The following is a 23940-nucleotide window of genomic DNA, read 5'->3' on the forward strand; positions in this document are numbered from 1 at the left end:
TGATTAGAATCCAACAGGGAGTATACCACATGAAAACAGAGGACATAAAGGACACAAATGGAGTTATTTAAAGGTATTAGCAAATAAAAAATATACCACAAATGACTGATACGCTTTTACTTTTATACATCATAAATAAAGAAGTTACAATGATGAGATGACCAGAGCAACCAATCCAAATAAGCAGAAAGTAAAAAGCAGAATCCAAGTGCATCCTCCAGCAGCTGTGTATTACAGTCTAGTTGGCCTCATGCTTGATGGAGTAGTAACAGCTACACTTAATATTCAAACTCCATGGGATGAGGAGTTTTATGGACACTGGAATGAACAGGGTGGTAAAAACTATAATATGGCATGCATGCATAATAATACATACATTATTAAATTTAAATTTAATAAATTTAGACATAATAAATTTAGTTTGTTCTGAGACTAAATTTTTCTTTCGGGAATCATGAGTATGAACAAACAAACTTTCAAATACTAGAAAGGGCAGAGCACTTTAAGACCAATATTCTTAAATTTTTTAAATTGGGAAGTGATCAGTGATCATGAGAAAATGAATTTAAATGGCTGTATGACCTTAAAAAATGGCCTAGAACAGACGTGAGGCACAGTACGGCTATAGTGCTCTGAGCTATGATGCACACTAATTCTCAGTACTCACCACTGAGTCGTTCCCAGTCTGATAGTCCAACTACACTGAGTAGGTAGAGTTTTAATTGCTGCCTCTTCACAGCCTCCCCAGGCTACTGTGGCTTACAAGGCCACACTCACCTCAACAATATGAATTCTCTGATACCCAGGAAAAAATCCAGGAAATAAGCTGAAATGTCTCTAAACATACAGCATAAATATAAGGAAATTATACACTAAAGTTCTTTTATAAAGACTACACAATTCCTTATTAAATACCTATTTATTATTATTTTAAGCAAAATTGTAACAGGAATGTTTACTTGATGTATCAATCTATAGCAGGTCAAAATTCACATACGAAATTTGAGATGAGCAAATGAAAAGTGGCAATGAATGACAGCAAAGAAGCAAATATTCTAAAAAGAATAACAATCTAGAATCACATTGTATTAAGGGGAGTCAATCCTAATAAAGTCTCAGCAACTTCAACTCTTAATATTTTATTATAAACGCTAGCAGAAATTCATACTAAAAATGATGACCTGAGTTATGAAGGCAAGCAAATACATCCTATAGGTAATACTCTGTTTAAGAAGATAGTGAGCACTACTTTCCTAAATTATTTTCAACCAAGATGCTTAAAATGTGTAAAGTTGTAATTTCAGTTTAATATCAGGAAGGCTTTGAGTTTTTGACAATTTTATTTATGTGTAATATTATTTTCTACAATATTGTATAATCATGAATTTCACATATTGGCCTTTAGAAAACTCTTGTATCTTTGGGCAAATAAGCATTTGAAGCCTGCTATAAAGTCTAGGATGTAGTGTTCCATAAACTTTCTTTCAGGTAAAAAGATTGTTACTTTCATTCTCATAGGCTCTGATTTAGTTGGTTGAACATTTTCAGTGATGATCTTCTGAATCCATACTTGGTTGGAAAGGGGCTTATGAAGGAAGGCTTACACTGAGGCTGGGCTGAGGGTTGTAAACTTGACTTTTTCATCTTGGCTCCAACAACATGGAGCTGAGTAGCTAAAGATCATTTTCTGATGTGAACTTCACGGACATACTAAGAGATACATTTTTCCTCTGTACTCATTCTCCAAAATAAAAACAAAGGTCACTGTAAATAGAAATCAATATGTAAATATTTGTATGGCAATCCTATTTTAGGACTAATTGAACTAACAGTAAAGTCAAGTTGTAGCAATTGAGTGTAAGAGATGGAGGGGAGGCAATTAAAGGGTTGGTAACTAGCTGGTAATAATCAAAGCAAGCTTTTCTAAAGAGGAATAATCATTGCCCTGGGGCCTAACAATTCAAAGTGATAGGATTTCACTAAGAGTAAGGAAAACAATGTGGCACATGTGTACTTTGTTAAATACTCAGAAATAAGAATGGGCAGAATGTGTTGAGAAATACAGAGTACTGTGACATGTGAGATGGGCTCAGGGTAGATGTTGTTGTTTGACAACTTCTGTGGGTGACAGAGATCCAAAAGTTTTGGTGGAAGAGGGGGAGCTTGGCAGAATGGAAAAGGCACAGGTTCCTGGGTCAGAAATACCAGAGTTAAAATAATAAACTGTCCACGTACTATTTCCAAGCACAAGGAAAAATTCTTGGCTTCCTTGAACTTTGGTTTATTTTAAGTAGAAATAATCACATTTACTTTGACAGGTAGGTGTCAAGCAAGTAATGCCTGGTGTAAACAGACATTCAAAAAGTAATGATGGCAATGAAAATAATATTTGAAAACATTTATTTATCTTGAGCAGATTGGATTAGGATTGAAAAAAGACAGAAGAGAGAGGCCAATGGAGTAAAACAGGTGTGGGAGGTGTTGGCTGAGGAAAGGTTTACATTCAGGGATATATTAGGAAGTAAGAATCATGAAGACACTGAAAAAAACAAAACCTTCAAACAAACAGTTGGTTGCTATGGTGACAGCAGTCATCACACCACTTAGCACCCTAAATGCAGGCTGCTTTCCACATTTCCTCGAGGGTAAGAAAACAGATGGTTTTCTTCACACTGCTTAAGTGAGATGTGTTACTAGATTAAATGAGCTTCTTCATCCTGTTACTAGTCCTTCAATCTGCTGACAAAAAAATGAAGCTATAGTGAAATATGGAGTAATCTTCTAGAATCAGAGTGCTGTAAAAATTTTATTTCTCCCTGACACACCTCTCATTCAACTAAGAAAATCATGCATTTTAACCTTGAGCAGTCCACTTACTCTCACTTGACCTCAGAATCCTTGGTGCAAGATGAGGGTGGTCAAAGAGATGACTTAATTTTAATTGTCCAGCTCTAACATTTTTAACCGAAAGCATTGGTAGAAATTGAGGACTAAGTAGCACAAGTAGTACAGGCATGTTCAAGAATGACTGGACAGGCCCTTTCAGGTTTTTTTTGCTATAGTGCTGGTGGAGGTTCACAGAAAAGACTTTGAAGGTCAATTGCTGCTAACAGCTCAATTTCAAGGTGAAGACAAACTAGTCACAAAAAAATCTACCTCTTCACCCTCCAGAAAATGTGCTGGGTGAAGAAGGATGTAATTCTTAAGGCAGAGAGTATCAGTGATGATCTAGTTGGGGATTAGTGAGTGAAGGCCATAAAGATGAATGAGCACGCAATGTCATTTATATTGTCCTTGCCTCTGCTAAAAATCTAAAAGGGATTATCTGATATGGACACAGGTCTTACCATATAAAGTCCAAACTCCTTGACTTTAACACATGTGGTACCTAACCACTTGGTTTCTAAAGTATTTTTTTCTACCTTTAGCTTTTGAATTTCTTATTATGCTTCTGCAACACCAAAACTCTGATTCCAGCTTTATCAAATGCCTTGGCATTCTTTAAACTCTCATTCATCCGTTAGCATGCTCATGTTTATTGATAGCACCCTTAACACCAAGTGCTTGTCTAGGCATCTGGGGAACACTGGTGACCAAGATAAACTTTCTCCTAATAAATTTTAGAGATGATTTTGGTTACTTACACTCTCAAAACATCATACAATGAATTAAGGGACAAAGTAGAATAAAAACACAGGTGTACATAAGTTTAAAGGATATCTTTTTTGGGACTCATTGTGAGTGCTTTTATGAAGAATTTGGGAGTTTTAATTATAGGAATGGAGATGCAAAGTACTCAATTCTTTTCATGGGGACCCAGACTTCAGCTGTGGGTAACAAGCTGAACCTTAAAGACTGAGGAAAGGCCAAGAGAAAGGGAACAGTGAGCAGAATCTACAGAAGCTGTGTGGGGAAGCCCGGAGTGCCTGATGATGACCACCACGTCACACAGGAAGCAATGCCTGTGGTAATGCCATACCATAAACTGAATGGCAACACAGTGGCCTTATTTAAGTGGCCCCACATCAGGAATACTTATAGATGACCTGTAAAAGTTACAGATAGCCTGTAATTTTCACTGCAATCAAGATGAGCTCCATTTTCATGGTCAATAAAAATTTCCTAGAAGGGTTGCAGTTAGATTTAAAAGGAATAAAATGCAAAGATAATACAGGGTCAAGGGCCCAGGTTGCAGCCTGACCATAATAGATGATAGAAAAAAAAATGCCGCTTTCCTCACTCATTTTTCTGAGGTTAATGATAGACATAAGGCTGTTGTTGCTCAATAAGGAGCTTGCTGAGTGAATAAATGAATGAATAAATCACAAAACCATCAGGACAGATCATGACTTCAGGTGAAGCAGGGCACTACTCACTAACCAAAGACCAGCAGGATACTCCTTAGAGGTGCTGTGGACTTGGTCAGTGAAACCCCCTATACCTGTCAAGGGCTTTTCCATGCAGGATGGCCTTGAGAATATAATCAACTAATAGTTATAGCTGGTTTTGAACCATTTAAAAAATACATGCATAGTTTTTGGAGCTACAGTTAGAGGACGCTTATCTACTAGTTTATTGAACCTTGTTGTTCTATAGATCTCTCTAGTCTAGTGTGGTCTGGGATTATGTTTGTCATGATTCTATAGAGAACAGAAACTTTACAATCAAATATATTCCTAAGGTCTACAAATTGCTTTTTTTCTTTGCACATCTGGCCATCCTCCTTAATTAGCCAGCACAAGCAGTCTAGTGACACTAGATGGCAAAATGAGAAGGTAGAGGAAGCTGTTTGATAGAATACAATTAGGAAGGGTAATTAACATTATAACCCTTCTCCAGCATCTAGCCCAATTTCCCCCTTTTCTTTCAAAGAACCACAATTTTTGCTAGGCACTTCCTCCCTGCCTTTCATTCTTCCCCTAGTAATCTTGATGAACCCAGATTTCACTATGATCAGTTGGTGGAGAAGGAGTGGGAAATAAAGCCTTTACCACAAAACCTAATTAGGTTTTTACATCATATTTCCAGTATTTTTTTTCTCCTACCATCTCTACTTGAAGGCAGAGAAAATGCTCACCAGTGCCCCTTAGCAGGACCTCCTGTCTTTCTGCATGAAGGAAGAAATAGATTTTATATTGAGCACAGAATCTTCATTAAAAAATATTGTGTATATTTGAAGTTTGTCATATGATGATATGGGAAACACATAGTTCTGGGCATTTGCTTGGCCAAATCTAGGTGAGGTCCTTGACAAGTCAGAGCAGAAACAAGGCAGAGAATATGGCAGTGTTCAAGGCAGGGCAATTATGTATCCCACCAGGCAATCCAAGATCAATGGCAATACCCAGAGATACTATTGCCAGGGATGAAGAATGCTTGTTTCTGCTTCATAGGATATTCAGTTCCCAACCCAAGTGAGAAATAACTTCATGCCAAGATTGTTTAGCTGTTATCTTACCCAACACAACCATGACTTTAACCAGGAGCCATGAAGTGCTCCTTACAGACAGAGTTGGTGAGGTCTCAAAGCAATCCTTCCTTGATTTAACCAATCAAGTCTCAAAACTACTAGTGTAATAAGGGTGATGAAGCAAAAAGGACATACTGGGAGAAGACCAATGTGGAACATGAAAACAGGATACAAATTTGGTAACAATGTTTCTTTTATCAGACCAAGAGATAGTGTAGGCTTCTTGGTGAAAGGAACTGGATACTCATTTTCAAATTTTAATCAACATTTATGGATAGGGGCATATAAACTGTGTATACAACTCTCCTTATAGTGTTTTAAAAAAAACTGTTTAAACAAATCCCTCAAAGTATTGGTATGTGTAGATACCTTGGCTGAATGAATTTGGCTTCATTGTTTAGAATCTATTCTAAATTGATTTACGTGGTCCTGATCCTGCCTCTCAAAGTTTATTCTTCACATAGCAACCAGAGATCTTACTGATTCCAAGTGAGGCCATGACTTACCTTCTGAACAAAACCCATCAATGGTCTCAGAAGTCATGCAGAATAAAACTCTCACCCAGAATAAAAATTTGGCCCTGAACATAATCTGACTCTGAACTAGCTGACTGTTTATTGAAGGGGTATCATTCAGAAATGAGTAACCATGTAGCCATTTAAGAAATAGTTGCCAACCATATTTTAGTCATAATATGTGGGCATATTTAAAAAGCAAGATGGTTATTTTTTCCTAAATTCACTTCACTTACATAATTTCCAATTTAAATTCTTACATTGTTCTGTCTGCTTGTGAAGATTATAATTTCCAGGTAGCTTCCCCAGCATCCTTAGGACTGTCCTTCTCTCTGTAGCTATATTTGGAGGCAGTATAACTTACTCAACAATTCTGTTTATCTAAAAAGTATGGCTTCAGTGTTGAATTGAGTTGAAAACTGGTGGCACAAAATTAAGTTTCAGACTTGCCTTAACTTTGGGTATTTTGTTTTGTGAAATAGCACTCTAATTGGTATTCTAGGAAGCTACTACTTATACTGCTAGTAAAATCTAATATAACCATTATGGGCTGTTTTATAACCAGGTTACTTGTAATTTTTTTTCCTATCAAATTCAAAAGTGCTCAGAATGCACTGATTAGACAATGAGACCTTGTTCTCTAAAGGTATATAGATGTGATCTAACTTAAAAAAGAATATAATAAATTATAGTGATTTACTGGCTATTAAATATTTCTGAGTCAGAATTCTTTGTAATACCCGCCTGAGTTGGGCAGGTGTTTGGTCAAGAAGGTCAAGAAAAATCACGTTTTGACAACTCTCATAGTCTTTGATAGTCTATGACAGACTCTATTATTTTAGGCTTAATTTAAATTTAATAGAATTTATATTCAACATAGATTGTTCCTATCTGTTCTTACAGAGTGGCCAGATGACTTTATAGATATGATCATAAAATTTATTTGTATCATTTGAGTTAGTCAGTAATCAATTAATGGGGGCCCATAAGCAGATGTGTAATCTGTAAGCACTCCTGGGCTTACTGAAGAAATGAAATTAAAAAACTAGGATTGCTCAGAGAGGAGCTGATGTGGCTTCATGCTCCCAACCTGCAGGGCTATAGCTACAATGCTGCCTGCTACTGTTGGGAGATGCAGTAAGACAGACAGCCCCTGAACAAAAAGGTCCATCACCCACTTTCATGCCTTCCACCACACCTTTGTCTTATAAGGAAACTGGAATTTTGCCACTCTTTAAAATGTTATAAACTAATACATCATTCTTCAGTTAAAAAACTTTAGAAGGAAATTCATTGAAAACAAAAAAAACCAATTATTATCCTAATCCTGTGATAAATCTAATACATGGGGGGGAGAATTAAGACTGTATCACTAGAAATAACAAGGACTGACAGAGTGGCTCAAATAGTAGAGTACCTGCCTAGCAAGCATGAGGCCCTGAGTCAAACCTCAGTACTGCCAAAAAAAAAAAAAGTAGAAATAATTGAATTAAGAAAAATTAAACACTTAAGGAAAATTTAATAATGAGCAATAAAATACATTTCTCCAACCCAAAGCTTAAAAGGAACATTTAGTACTCTGAATGGTTGGTTAAATGAACAGGAGAGTTTCTTTATTTCTGTCATGCTAGGTGTACTTTTTCAGATGATACTTGACAGATGCTTAGTCAGAAAACAATAGATTTGAACTTTTTATCCTCTAAACAGGTCAATGTGGTATGTACATGCACTTGAGAATTTTTAAGCACCTAGAACATAATTGGTGCCAAGAATATTTATTGAGTTGATGAATAAATAAGTAAATATGCAAAATAAACTTGGTTCTGATCAAAAAAGGGAAATATTTTCCTCAGCCTCCTCCTATATTTTCAATGGCTTCTTGAGTATGCATGGGAAAACTACTTTCAAAAAATCAAAATACATTAACTTTTACAGTAATTGAATTGTCAAAAGAATTCATTAAATATTTAAATAACGTAATAAACACATGATTTAAAAATAAAAATAGATAAAACAATAAGTTGCATAATTAATTTAGAAGATAACACACTTGCACAGGAAAGCAATGCAAGTCAGCTCCCTGTATAGCTATCCTTATCTCAATTAGCAAAACCCTTGGTCCTTCCTATTATTGCTTATACTCTCTCTTCAACAAAATTAGAGATAAGGGCAAAATAGTTTCTCCCTGGTAGCGAGGGGGTGTGGGGGGAGAGGGAGGAGTCAGGGGTGTAAGGGAGGGGGTGGGGGGAAGGGGGGAGAAATGACCCAAACATTGTATGCACATATAAATAAAACAAAACAAAACAATAAGTTGCAAGTTATTCCTTTTCTATGATCATTCATCCAGTTTCTACAACTTTTGCCAATAGATAACTACTATTCTTACATTCTTGTGTCTTCACATAGGCATTTTGTGCATATATAACTGAATACAAAAACGTCATTCTCTGTCCTGTCACAGAAATAGTGGCATAGGGTACACACTGCTCTCAGTGTATTTCTTTCCTAGATTGGCATTTTTTTCTGGGTGAGTACAAGAGGTAGTTAGCTTGCTATATGCACCACATGTTGTAGGATATTACCTGAAGTGAAAACTAAGTTTTACACATAACAGACTCACACCTCTATTGCTTCCTTTGTCATTCAGTGCTGACTTTAAAAGAGAGAGAAAAAAAGCTAATTCATGATGTCAGTCCTTCTTAAACAGAAATGATTTGCACCATACATTGAAAAATTTTAAAATACTTTGTCTATAGAGAGTAGCTAATACTAACAAAATATATCTAACAATATAATTACAGATTTGTAGTTAGTAGGGCACATCATTGTACTATTTGTTTCTCTAGTAGTGGTAACTTTGTACTTACATACATTCTTACATTTGACTTTATTTGAAAATTTGCCAGGTCATTTATTCAACAAGAATTTACTGATTAGTCACTATATACTTGTATGTGCTGTGGGAGGCACAAGAAATTTACAAGATGCTTTCTGACATCCAGAAGCTCAGAGGCAAGTGGTAGACATAGCCAAATACTTGCAGAATGTTTAGGTAAGAACATCAGACAGGGCTTCCATGAGCAAATATTAGCTTCTTTCTACCCCTGTGGTCATCAGCCTCAGTCAGGCTTCATTTCATCTTGTGTGGACTGCTGTATTGGATTCCTGCCTCACCCCTTCATTTCACAATCCCTCACTCCTATCCACTGTACAGAGTGAGTTGCCATATGAGATGACAGTATCAGCATTTCACTTACCTGATAAAAGCCAAGTAAACATAACTCCCATGTCATTAAAGGTCCTGATTGAAGTTTAGGTACACTGCATCATTCTGGTTCAGATTTCCATAGTTTTCTTCATCTCACATTTGCGCTGTACATTTTCCCTCTCTGAGAACATTCAGCGGTTTTGCTATTTCCTTTTTTTCAGGCTAATTCTCTTCAAGGAACAATCCACTCTTTTTTTTTTCCGAATTCTATCATCATCCAAAGATGATCTTAAATATAATACACCCCCCAAAAAGTGTGTGTGTGTGTGTAGATAAATGCTTTCTTCTTTTTACTTTTTTTTCTTTATGGCAGTACCAAAATTTGAACTCAGGCCCTTGTCTTTGCTAGGCAGGTGCTCTACCACTTCAGCCATGTCCCCAGCCCTTTTTGCTTTAGTTATTTTCAATAGGGTCTTGCATTTTTGCCCAGGCTAGCTGGATCAGGATCCTCCTACCTATGTCTTCTGCCTACCTGGGCTCACAGGCTTGTGATCTGTATTTGAAAGATTTAGTTTTTGTTTACTTGTCTCTTCTGTTGGACTTATGTCTTTGACTAAACATGGTATTGTACTACATTTTTTAACTAAATATAAATTTGTACATACCCATTTCTCAGTGAATATTCATATAGTAAAACTGATCTTATTTGAATCTAATCCTATAGGGAAAAAAATTAAATTTCATGGATTGAACTGTCCTAGGAAGATTGTTTTGGATAAGGCCTTGCATAGGAATTTGAATATATGGATAATAATGTGACAGAGATTCCATGATGAAAATTTGTTGGAGAGAAACACTTAAAGCAATTTTTAAAACTACTAAAAGCAGCAATTCTAAGTTTTGTACAGTTCTATTTTCAATAAGTATAAGATATAGTTGGCATGAAGAAGTAAAAAGAGCCATGACATTTCCATTGGTATGTTAGTGAAGTACAACTTAATGATACTAAAAAAAAAACATTAAAAATTAAAGATAGATCAAATGCTGCTCTTCATAGTGATCAAACATACTCTCACAATGAATTTCGAACTAAATTAAGTTGATTGAGATTTATAGTATATAAAAGCACTCTGAAAATATCACATGTTCTATATGGTATGTGGAATCTAAACCTAAAAAGGAGAAAGACATGAGTGTAAAACAGGGGGTGCTATTTGGAGATGGAGCCAGTGAGGGGGGTGAAGGTGAAAGGAGAGGGTCAAGGAGGGTGAATATTATGAAAGTACTTCACGTGCATGTATGAAAACTGAATAACAAAAACTGATAAAAGTTGTTTTAAAAAAGGTGGTGGGGAATAAAAAAAGTAGTAATAGAGGGGGTGTATTATTTCAATGTACAATATATTCATGTATGGAAATATCACAATGAACCCTCCTTTATAATTCATATATGCCAGTAAAAATTTAACAATTGACTTTCAAATAGGAATCATCAATTATAAGAATTCTTATAATTATGAGATTATAAGAATTATGAGAGTACTTATACTTAAAGTTACATTTGTAATTATCAAGATTACAGGCTTTGAGACAGGGAGGTTTTTCTTTACAGTACCCAGGCAGGCTCAATTTAAATCAAAGAATGCCTGTGGCCTCTAGAAGCAGGGAAAGGGAAAGAAATGAACAGATCTCTTCAATGGCCTCTGGAAAGGAATCAATGTCATGCTTTTAACCAAGCTGTTATGTTTATGCTGTTTTAAGACATTAAGTTTGTGAGAATTTTTACTGCATAACAGGGAGTTAATACACCAGACACATGGGAGAATTGAAAATAAAAAGAAAGAATTTGTTAATATTTACCAAATATGAATGTGTTATTAGCAGTCAAAAACTGACGTTTCCACAAATAATTCCTACTTTTCCTAAAGACCAGTTTGGAATATAAAAGCTTATGATTATAAAACCTCCCATTACCAATCTCCTGAAAATTATACTAATTTTAGACTTCATTTGTAGATTACTTACTCTTGAACATGAATGTATGAATGAAGCGTTTTTCAAAACAACATTATTAATGAAATGTATTGTTGCTGCCCTAATCCTTGGAACACACCAAACAAGTAAAAGAAGTAATAATATAAGACTGAAGTCAACAGAAATAACCTAACAATTAATTACTATTTGCATCTGTAGAATTCTAGAAGGTGCCATATTTTAAAAAATGGTGAAAATCACTTCTCACCATATTTTCCTTATAGGAATATAAGTAAAAAATCGGAAAACCAATGTTAAACCAAAAGTATCTCAATATGCTTTTGAAACATATTTTTATTCCTTTTTATTCCCTAATAAATATCACAATGGAAACCAGGAAATAAAAACCCAACTCTGGAAATCTTGTGATAATGCAATGTGGCATTAAATTGGCAGCTTAAATCTTTAAATATTTTTTCTATATAATTTATAATAACAGCATAATCATCCCAAATACTGACTGCAACTAGAAATATAGATGAGAAAATACAAAAGGAGCTATTTTGATTTTTAAAAATTATTTTTTAAAATAGTTTTTTGTTTCTTATAAATTTTAGTAATTTTTTTAAAAGATGGTAAATATATAAAGACAACCTGATAGTAAAAGTTAAATGACTCCATTTTAAACTAATAAATCAAAACAATTTAGCTATCTAACCTAGAAGACCAGTTCTCTAATTCCACTTCTATAAATCTGTCATGCAAATAGCCTTAAATAAAATAAAATAGATTTGGAAAAACCCATGATTTTTAATACAACAAAATTTTACCTTTCCCCCCTTTTTTTCCATTCTCTCTCTCTCTCTCTCTCTCTCATTACTATTGTACTAGGGGTATGTTAAATCCTAAACTTTTTTTTGTTGTTTTTGGAGGTACTGGGGTTTGAACTCAGGTCCTTACACTTGCTACCACTTCAGCCACTTCACCAGCTATACCTAACTTAAACATATAACAATAAGAAAATGGTCAGTAAATGGATCATAAATTTAAGTGTCATGCACTGAAACAAATAGAGCATGAAAGTCAATGTGAAAAAAGTTTAAATTAATATGATCTGAATTATTTTAATGCATGCATAGAAAAAAAAATGGAAAGCAATATGCAAAAATGTTGATCTAATCAAAGGCATTGTTGATTATTTAAATTTTATTCTCTGTATTTTTATAAATTTTGTTTTCCAAATTTTCAATACTATAATTGATATTACCTTAATTAAGAAAGCACATTTTTAATGGAAGAGTTCTAATATAAATAATCACCTATTGCTTATTCAACATTTAACTTACTGTAATCACGTATATCCCATGAATACACATGGGCTATTTTACATCAAACCAAATAGCATCAAAGTACACTTTTGGTTTGATCTGTGGAACAAAGTCACCTTAATAATGAAATTCAATATTAACCATGAGGAAACTGGGTGCTAGGAAGAAGTTACACATAAAAATTTTATAAGAGAAAGGACCTATTATTTCTAGAAATTTATAAAAGCTTATTTATCCATTTACACAACCACTAATGTTATCTACACTGTGTTAACTACCTCAATTATTATTATATAATCAAATCTTACTTTTGCACATTCTTTGGATCTAAATTCTATAACGCTGCAGAATTTATTCTAATAATAATCTAGGTGATATTGGTTTTATACACCACCACAGGTCAAATAAAAACAGTATAATGGTGGCATTATTACTTACTGTGGTAGCACAATGAATATCTTTCCATACTGTTGCTTCCCTGGAGAGATCAGAGACTTCAAACAAATTATCAAGAATCACTTCCCCAATCATGTCATGCCTAGAAAATCTGTCAAAGTCATATACGCTGAAATGTAGTTTTCGGTTGCTTAGTTGGTCATATGCTACTGGAAACTGGAAGGTTTCATCAAACTGAGGATTTAAAGTCTTTCTGTGCACACGGGTTTGAAATTTCTTTTTCCTGTCTGGAAGAAGATACATCTTCACATAAGGATCAGAAGTTCCCGTGAAGTCTTTAGCTGGAAGATCTAAGGCTTTGATAATTTTAACAACTAGGAGTTCATTTTCATAATCATACTGGAGAGTAAAGTTAAGTTTCCCACAGGTTTTGACATCTTCTTTCATGTTGCCCTCGGAATCAACTGATTTTTGTTTGTAGAGCTCTGGCTTTATTCTCCCAATGCTGGTTGTTGTTTCTCCTCGTTGCAAAACAGGTTCAGTGCCCATGTTAAAGTCAACACTGGAAACCTGCATTTGTCTTGGTAGGTGTCTCCTGAAGGAATTGTGGCTGTACACACACATGCACACATAAACACAAAATCATTTAGGTAGATCATTTTGATGGCAAATCTACAAAGATAAACTCTCCCAACTCCTAAGACAATGAAAAGACAGCAATGTCTACATCTACATGGGTAGATACACACACACACACACACACACACACACACGTACAAAGAACTACTTTTGAAAAAAGTAGAAACACTATTCAAAGAAAAAATCTCCTAAATTGTAGAAATAAATGAAATTCAGAGATGTACATTATTTTGAACTTTTGTAATTTCATACTCAATCGTAAACATATAATTAAAGAGCATTATAAAGAAACATGATTACCAACAAATTTCAATATCCCGCAAAAGTTACAAATGTTATCAATCATCTTGGTATACCTGGATGTAAATATTAAAGTTATTCAGGTGGTCTGTTACTTTTCATGTGGACATTTGAATTCATGTTTTAGTGATTATGGTTTTAAAATATAAACATAAGTCCACTTATTCTTATGTGTTAATTATTTCTAGGACTTAAGATAACTATATGAATATTTGCTTTTACAAAGAATATATAGTGTGGCAGCCTAAAATATAGAATTTTGGAATTTGGTTCCAAAATAACAGGGTTTTAAAAATTGAAATTGAAATTGAATTTTTTATAGTCACTGTTACCATTCAGCATTTCCAGAATATTAAATATGTAAACTTACTGATGTCTTTTATGTGTGACTTGCATTGGTCTGCTTCTCTTACACTTTCTTTATGAATCATTTCTATAATAAGCTATGCCAGCCTATATTTCTTGCAGGCTCAGTCCCTGATCATTTGTTTTTGTCTCTCATCATAAATCTCATCTTGAATCTGATGGTTCCCCAGCTATATCCCAGCTACATAAACTTCTTCTCCTATATCTGTAGTTCTACAATGAAGATTTCTAAATAGATGTCCTAATTCTACCCCAAACTCAAGCAAACTCATCATTTTCTCCCTTTTGCTGTCACACTGGTTCTCTCTCTTACAATCCCTGACAATAGCACTAACATTTTCATGAGTCACTCTCACTTAGAAATAAGCAGTATGCTCCAAATCACCTTCTTTCATCCATGAGATTTATGCAGTTCTCTACGTCCTCTTGAAACATCTCATATGCTTATCTATTTCACTCCATTTCCATTGGTACTCAATCTAGACCCTCATCATGGTACACTTTGCTTTCTGTAAGACCCTTCAGCTGTGAATATCCTTTTAGTGCATGGTCAGGGTACTCACTTCAAAATTCTCTACTCATATCTGTTGTTTATTGTGTCAAATCTACACCTTTCATAGCACAAATGCTGAGGACATTCTTAGTTAATGTTTGATTCTTTGATGTGTATATGTGCATTGATTTCTTAAAGAGAAATAAAACTTTTGTGAACATCCAGAAGGGAGAATGCTAAACCAAGAAAGGAGAAAACCAGGGGCAAAGTGCAAAGATGGGTTTAATGGTGGCTGTTTTCTTCATGTATGACAGTAAGAGTTTATGGAAGGCAGAGGTAGACAGACTTCAGCTTAATATAAGGAAATGTTTGGAAATACCTCAAGTTATCTAACATGGTGAGATAATGAATTTCCCCAAACTGGAAGATGTTGAAGAAAAGGACTTTTGCCTCAAGTGAGATGCTAGACTATTAGGTATTTTCTAACTGAAATTTCTGTGATTCCTTGTCATTCTATAGTTCTTTGATTTTATGGGTCTCAGTATCCATGGTTATTATTATGTGTATTAATAAAGTGAGATTTATTAAAATCAGAATTATAATCCGAGATTTTGCCAAGTTTATACCTTTATATCGGCTTACTGTCTGTAATGACTAAAATATCAAAGAATTACTCAATTTCATAAAAATGCTTATAGCTGTACTTCAATTCAAACTCTTTATAGAGTTCACTTTTGCACAGATAAGACAGATGGACCAAAATAAGTTCTGAAAGTACTGGCAACTCTTTGCCTGTTTCTGTATTATTCACATATATCCCCCCCTCCAAAAAAAATGAAAAGGAACTATGGCTCAACATATATATATATTTAAGATAAAGATAAATTAAGGTAATGATTGAAACTTGTAAAGTGGAGGAACAGTGTTACAGGTGAAAATATGAAAGTACAATACAACAGTTCTGAAAGATCTCTTCTTAACATTCTGCTTAAACTTAACCACCACAATGAGAGGAAAGTTTTGTTGGGCTGTCATAGAATTATAGGGATGAAAAGAGAAGGCTTACAGAGAAAATAATATTCCAGTGTTAGATTAGGGCTAGAGAATTCAAGAATTAGATTGAGAGAAAATAGCTAATGATAATTTGGGTTAAAACAGACTAGTAAAAATAGCAATAAAAGAAAGAAATGCTATTACGTTTTCAATAAAAATTTTAAAATGCCCTTGCTCCTCAGATTTTTTTAAAAAAAGTTAACATAATGAGTACTTATGATGTGATAGGTACAGGTTTAAGTTCTTTATTGATTAGATCCTTAGTTAACCTTATGAAGTACTGTGTTCCCTCTTTTACAAAGAACAATGAGGCACAAAGAAGTAACTTATCCAAAGTAGCATAGCTAGGCAGGTGCTAAGTTAAAATTTGACAGGGAGTCTGGGTCTATGGCCACACTCTTGACTACTACACTATACTGTCATATTCATGGTTTTCCCATTTAATTAAATTACTTGAAAAATTAATCATCCTGTTAACTAACCATAGAAAACACTGAAATTTATTTATATGGGCTTTTATGTAACTTTTTTCACTTTAACATTATAAATAACATACTTATGTAATCAGTAAGATCTGAAGCCTACTTTTTTGAGATTTTTTTTAGAGATATTTTTCACTTCTTTGACTCATTATCAACAATTGAAACACAGCATGGATGTTTAATTTGTAAGTAAAATTATAATTAGACATCATGTAAAACATTATCAATTTTATTGTTACAGTATAGTTTATAATAAATGACATATATTTTCAAACTAGTATCTGTTTCCTTAGACCTATCCAATTTTAACTCACTAGTTATGCAATGAAATGAATTTTGACCTTGAACCTAACCAGATATAAAGGATGGAGAGACTAAATTAGATTTAGGGAAAGATCTGATAGAATTTATGAAAGTAACAAGATAAACAATGAATATAGGTTGTATATTTATTGTTGTGAAGCATTAAAGGAATCTAGTATAATCCAGTATGTATAATCAATGTTCCTAAGATACCTGGGATAGTTCATTGAATAAATAATCTAATGTTCCTGATAAAATCATTTTCATTTATGCACCATGATTTTGATTTTTCTGAGAAAAACTCCTAAAGGTTAATTCCTAAGCAGTTAATTCCTTATAGGGTTATTCCATAATTTCAGTCATGCTTTGTGATATAATAAAACTTTAATTTATTCTCCACTCAAAAATCACAATTATTTTCTTTATTCTTCTGAATATAAATTGTGCAGCTGTAAAGCCTTTTGTAATAGGAATCAAAGCTATAAATCTTCTTCTAATAGGAAAAAAAATATAGTAACATTTTTGTTCTTGTAAGCTAGTATCCTAATTATAGGGTAAATAGTGCATATTCTAAGTCGCAGTTTAGCTAGTCAGTTAAGAAAAGCTTTAATTATTACAATGTTAACCTATTGCCATGACAACACAGATCTTTTTTCAACTTGCTGCTCTCTCACTCTCTCTGTCTTTCCCAGAATGACAGTGACTAGTGGCTATATCATTACACACAAATACCCAACCAATCAAAAAGTGCAAGCCACTTCACTGTTACCTATCCCATTCTTATCCTTCAAACCTAGGAGGGCCCCATCCATGCAAAAAGTACTATATGGAATAAGGCTGCAATTTGGCCTCAGCTGCCCTACACAGGGAGGGTAACTTTGCCCAAGTTACTTAATTGTGTGAGCTTTATTTTCCTCATCTATAAAACAATCCTTTCACAGAGTACTGGTCAAGTAGAATTAATAATGCAAGAACCAGAGAGGAGTGTTTTAAAGGTGACATGAAGGAAAATGAGACCACGTATACAAGTGGTGTCTCTGGCTTTAGATCAAAAGAATGATAGCTAATCTAGTATCAATCAGGAAGATAAATGCATGCATATGGGTGCTGAAAAGAGAATTGATGATTTGGTAGAAGTCTGTGGAAGGTGTCTGCCCTTTTCTCCAATTTTCTTAGTGAAATGTGAAGTGAAGTCATTTATTGAAATGAGTCTAAGGATGAAGATGATAGAAGTTTGAAGAAAGATGAGCAGGTATAAAGTAATCTTGGGAACCTAGAAGATTGAGAGGGAGATGGATTGGTGTACAGAATTAAGTACTTACTTGAGGAATGTGTTCATAAATTTAAAGTGGGTAAGTGAGAGTTGTTTTATGTTGTCATCTCCCCTCCCAACCCTCCCCCAAATTCAGTTTCACTTGTACAGGTATAGAGATGGCAGAGAGTTGAATTCACTTAGGGTTGTAATTTTGCCTTAAAAATTGAAAGTGGAGTGTAAAAAGGAAATTTAGGGCCTACAACATGGTACTAGAATCAATGGGTTGAAGGTTTCAGAGAATTAGAAGGATTACCTGTAAAACTGCCTTTTTAGAAACTTCTCATCACCCTATTTTCTTTCCCTCTACTGCTCTGTCTTTATACCACATTCAAGTCAAAATTCCTTTAATAGCTGAGGAGAGTATATTCATTCCAATTCAGGTACTCTGATTCTATTTAAATCCACTTAAGCGTTTCACATGCCCTATTCCATCACAACCGCTATTGAAAAAAAGTCAACAATGTCTCTACCACAATTCACAACCCTCATCCAGATTGGCTTCCAAACTGTACCATCATGCTTTTCCTAGTCTACTCTGCTGTTTCTACTGGCCAATATTGGGGTACCTGAAAGATTAATCTCTGGTTTTCTGTTTCCCATCAATATTCACCTTGATGATATCATCTCTTGTATTTGGACACCATATGTATCACAAATTTTCTATAGCATGTCATGGTTACTATCCAGTTACCCACTCAACTTCTTTCAGATTTCTCACAGAATCCTTAAAATCAATAGATCGAGGTCTTCTGTTTTGCTTCATATACTCATGTATTCCTTCTCATTTATCTCAAATCAATCATTTCAGATGTTCAGGCCGAAAACGTGAAGTCATCTTTGGTCCCTCCCTTTTTATTCACATGTCCCAGGTAATCTATAAGGATATTCTGTTGCTTGTTTTCAAAATATATCCTGCATGTAGTCTGTTCTGGGCACCGCTAACTACCATTGCCCAGTTCTGCACCACATCGCCTTTGACTTGAATACAGCCTCCTTCTGTTTCTTCCCTCTGTCCTTGCATCTCCCTTCATATTCATCCTTGAAAGAAGAGTAAGTAATCATTTGAAAACACAAGCTATGCCACTCCTCTGCTTTAAAAGCCTCCAGTGTCTCCCAATAATCCTCAGAGAAAAAGCCTACAGTGGTTTGGACCCGCTGCCCCTAATTTCTCCCTGGGATTCTCTTCACACTCCAGTCATACCATTAAACACAGCTTCTAGCTTCAGGGCCATCGCAGGGGCTACCCCCGCCTTAAGGAGAGCTCTTCCAGATAAGAAGGGCCCACCCCTCTAACGCTTCATCTTTGCTCAGATGTTACCTTCTCAGCAAGATACATCCTGACCTCTAGGTGTAAAGTTCTTACCCTGGCCCCCATTCGGACCCCCCAATCCCTTTATTTTGTGCTATCATTTTCTATAAAACTTAGTACTTTCTAATACACACACACACAAACAACTTGCCTTCTAATAATGCATCATAGAATTTAAAAGAACATAGGCAGGTTTTTTGGACAATTTTTTCCCTAATGTGTATCAGAGGTCAAAAAAGGTACACGGTAAGTGTTCAATAAATATTGTTGAATAAATAAATTGATTAAATATTTTCCTTGAAAAATTTGTCCATATGACTAGATAACAATCCAATAACAATCTAGAGAAACAACTGGTTTCATTCTCAATTATGTAGTGTAATGATTAAAAATCCATTTAAGTAAATTTACCTTTATTCTATACAAATAATTTATGGCAACTTATTCTTTAATAGCAGTAAATAAAATAAGAGTTTAATTATTCTAAAAATACCTTCCTTGACATCTCTCCATGTTAAAAAAGAAAATGCCAGACAAGCAACTGATTTCTAATCTAGCATATACCTGAAGGAATGCATATGAAGTAACTAGGTCAAAAATATTTGATAGTTTCTGAACTAAAAATAAAGTTCTGTGAACATACTATTTTATAGAACAAGCCAAGAAATATAGTGAAGTCTTAAATATAAAATAATTCTCAATAATAATTGGTCAAAATAATAAATCTAAGAACTTATAGTATTACTAGATGCCTAGAAGTTCTTTTGACCATAATCATGTATTTTAGCTCTAAATTTCTGTACTTAGTGTGCCATTTCAGACCTTCCCTGTTTTTGAATATCATAAGTCCTACCTCCTGGTAAGCTGTGCTAGGTTTTGAAGAAAAACAGAAATAGTTCTTCAGCTGAGTTTACTAACTGTCCTCCATGACACTTCTGTGTCTATACCTATCCTCAAGCATATTGCAACTGATGTATTGAAATTACCTGTTTTCACACTGTCTGCCATGTCCAACCCTTTTATTACACTTTATAATGGCAAAGACTAGGTATTATTCATCTTTTTATTTCATCATAAAAAGTACTGGGACTAGGAAAATGCCTGTTAGAATGTATAAAAATAATTTATCCTAAGATTCCTGTGCCTAATAGCATCAAGTGCCTCAGGAATTATTTGATTATAAAGAAGACACAGGGCTAGGGCTTGACTCAAGTGGTAGTGTGCCTGCCTAGCAAGTGCAAGGCCCTGAGTTCAAACTCCAGTACCACAAAAAGAAGAAGAAAATGAAGGAGAAGAAGAAAATAGTATTTATTAGTGTCAGAAAATAAACCCTTCAAATGTGAATATATTTTGTAGGGTTTTGTGCCTGACTTTGGTTTAAAGAGTTATCCTATTTCAGTAATATTTGTTGTAAACACTTTACCACTGCTCCACTTCATTTTGCTGTATTTCAACTAGCTTCATATAGCATCTTGTTTCCACTCCTTACAGTGGCTTGGAATGAATACTTTCAATTTTTGCTATCCTTTGAGAAAAATTTAATTTTGAAAAAAACTATTCAGAGTAAATAAAATTTGCATAATTTTATTTTTATATAATTTTATTTACTTTTAGTAAATAATTTTACTTTTATAATTTATATAAAATTACTCTTTTTATAATTTTACTTTTATATAATATTACTCTTCATTATATAATTTTACATTTGTATAATTTTATTTAAGGTCTTTACAGAAACTGTACCTGAGTCTAATTTTTCTCCCCAATTATAAGATATTATCCTTATTATTTGAAGTTGTAGTTACAATCTAGCAAAATGAAGTGGAGCAATGATCAAGTGCATACACCAAATATGCATCTTTTATAAAAGAAATTATTTAACCACCTGAAGTTATCATAAAGCATGTTTTATGAACTTTTGTTTTAAGGGGATAGACCTTTGGTCATTCCATTGTTCTGCGCAAACATTGCAGCTTCTTGTCCTAGCTAGCTACTCTCCCTTTGTGTAACATCTTGTTTTTCATTCCTTACAATGACCTGGAATAAACAATTTCAATTTTTGCTCTGCTTTGAGAGAAATTTAATTTTTAAAGAGTATTTTGCAGTAAATAAAATTATATAATCCTATTTATGTTTTTACATGATTCTTCATTTTCCTTATAATGAGGTACACTGAATATTTCTGGCATTGTGTGTGATCATTTCAAGAATTACTTTTCTAATCAACCATAACTAATTGTAAATATTGTAAGTCCATCAGAACATATGAGTCAGTAGTTTTTCCTATGCATATTTTCCTGCTTTTGTTCGTGTTAATTGGATCTCCCGTTATATTTCCCAACTATTTTCAGTAGGTACTTTCAATCCTCTCAGTGACAAATCCATATAATTCCTCATTCTCATCAAATTATTTCACCACTGACTATTTCATGTCATCTTTATACCACTAATGAATGCACAGAAAATTGATTCTCATATTTATCCTGTGATTTACCATCATTGACCTTCTTGTAATATGAGCATGGTGTTATCTCACTACCTGGTGTCTTTAATAGTACAAAATGAAGTGAAGCCATAATCAATCAAACAAAAGCACTCACTTGATGCTTGTTACACACCTACACAGTAGTGGAAATCAGGAGGGCAGGAAAGTAGGTTATACACCTTGTTCACTGTGAGTTTAGGGTTTAGTTCAGCAAACAGCAGGAGCTCAATAGTAAGACACTGTAGTTAGTTGTGAGATTGTAACTACAGATCTAGATAATAAGGATAATAGCTTATTAATTGAGGAGAGAAAGAATATCAGGTGCAGTTTCTGTGAAGATCTTAAGAGTAGATAAAAAAAGAGTTCATTTAGACAAGGAAAATAATGTGAGCACAATCACAGAGGAAAACAGAGATAAAGCTTTCAGGAGACTGATAAAAAAGCGCAATACTCTTCTAGTTGGCAACCATGAAAGATCTGTTTGGATAGGTAACATAAGGAGACTGGATTCGTTCATTGAATTTTTAACTAAATATGTATGCCCTGAGTTTCTATGGTGCTTTGTCTAGGCATCAAAAAGCAACATAGAAGTGAATACAGCAGATGTTTTGCCTAAGAAAAGAGCACAGAGCTATATGTGTGGGGGCATATAAACAAATACACTATAATGGAACTTTGGTATAGTCAGATTATAACAAGCCTTCAATGTTAGACTTTTAAAAGGCTTGAACTTGATACTGGGTGACTAAGGTATCATTAAATTTTTTTGTAAAGCACCTTAGATTCTTCCTTTATAAATTTTCTTAGGTATCTGTCGTTTTTGTTGCTGTTTGCTATTTCCTGATTTTCACTATGCCTGGACTAGTATATTAGTTTCAAAATACATGTCTTCTTCTACAGTCTGTCATATAAACTGTTGCTATGTTAATTATCCTAAAATATAATTCTTATTCAAGTGACTCTTCTGCTGCAAATATTTTTGATAGGACAGCTTGTGAACAACTCAGCTGGAAAGGATTTCAAGTCCTTTCTATATTTTAAGTCCAGAAGAATTTATCTTCCATTATTCCCCTACTCAACTCTGTTTTCTGAACAAGGTAGCTTACTTGCTGTTTTCGCAGTAATACTTTCTGTTCTATGACTTTCCAAATAAAATATTTCCACTGGGGATGTACATCTTCTTCCAATTGCCGTGCACAATATGTGGATTCCTAGTTTTCTTCAGCCTCAGCTGGAAATAATTTCTGACCTCAACATTTTTGACCACACAGTAGACACTCATAATTCCTTATATTGAAGTTGAAATCACATATCATAGCTTTTCATTACACTATTGTACATTTCCTTCCAGCTCCTTAGAGTTTTCAGAGTGGAAAGAGTGTGCAGAATACACTGACAATACCCAGAAGTAAATATATGTTAAATAAGGATATTGGGTGAATGAAGAGTAGTCAATCAAGATGGGCATTACAAGAATGTTAGTCATGAAGAAATCCATGAATGCTAGCTGGGTGATTTGGTTGCCTGTCAGGCTGATATAGCCAAGTGTTCAGGTATCTGAAAATGGAGATAAGAAATTGGGAAACTTCTGGATCCATCAGAAAGTTATTTTAGTATAAAGGCAAACTGCACTTGAAAGATGTGATGTTGTCATCTTTTGTTTGAACCAAATAAAAGGGAGTACCATCATCACAGCAGAGCTGGAACTAATAAGGTGAGGACACCAAGTATTAAAATTAAATTTATTTTGTGGATGTGTGCTTGTGCATGCATGTAGGATTGATTTTGCTCTATCTCAGGGAAAAGTTGGCATTCAAGCTGAATAATTTAATTTATAATAATGTACTCTCCATCTCTGTGTCCAACTGGACTGCATAATGAACTCTGAAATTTCCTCTTCCTCTCCATATAAAGGTAATTTCTAGTATGATGAAGTAATTAATGTAGATGAGGGGTTTTGAGAAATAGGAATAATCAAGTTTTCTACAAGGAATGCACCCTAACGCCAAGAAGATTTAGAATAATGAATCTAGTTGTTCACAATAACCATACACAATTCCAGATTTCTAATTGAATAGAATGAACAGGAAGATGACCCTGTTCTCCAAACTCCAACCTACTTATCCTCAGCAGACTTCAGAACCAAGTCTTTAGTTGCAGAAAAACTATATCTCATTTGCTTTGCAACTTGAACTGAGGCCCATCAATATGGATAAATTTGAATTCTTACTCTTACCAGCTGCATAACTTTGGGCAAATGTTGTAATCTCTCTGGGCTTTGGTTAACTTACAACTAATGGAGATA

At 34.2% G+C, this 23940-nt stretch overlaps 1 protein-coding gene across 2 annotated transcripts in view; it reads right to left on the reverse strand.

Moving 5' to 3' along the window:
- The window catches only part of Syt10 (synaptotagmin 10), a 54219-nt gene that overhangs the window by 11637 nt on the left and 18642 nt on the right, over positions 1-23940 (reverse strand). For both annotated transcript variants that reach the window (XM_074083114.1, XM_020154825.2), the window contains exon 3: positions 12933-13500. In XM_074083114.1, coding sequence (XP_073939215.1) covers positions 12933-13500 — 568 coding nt within the window. The remainder of the gene's footprint in view (positions 1-12932; positions 13501-23940) is intronic.

This window comes from Castor canadensis, chromosome 8, assembly GCF_047511655.1.
Source record: "Castor canadensis chromosome 8, mCasCan1.hap1v2, whole genome shotgun sequence".
Classification (NCBI taxonomy): domain Eukaryota; kingdom Metazoa; phylum Chordata; class Mammalia; order Rodentia; family Castoridae; genus Castor; species Castor canadensis.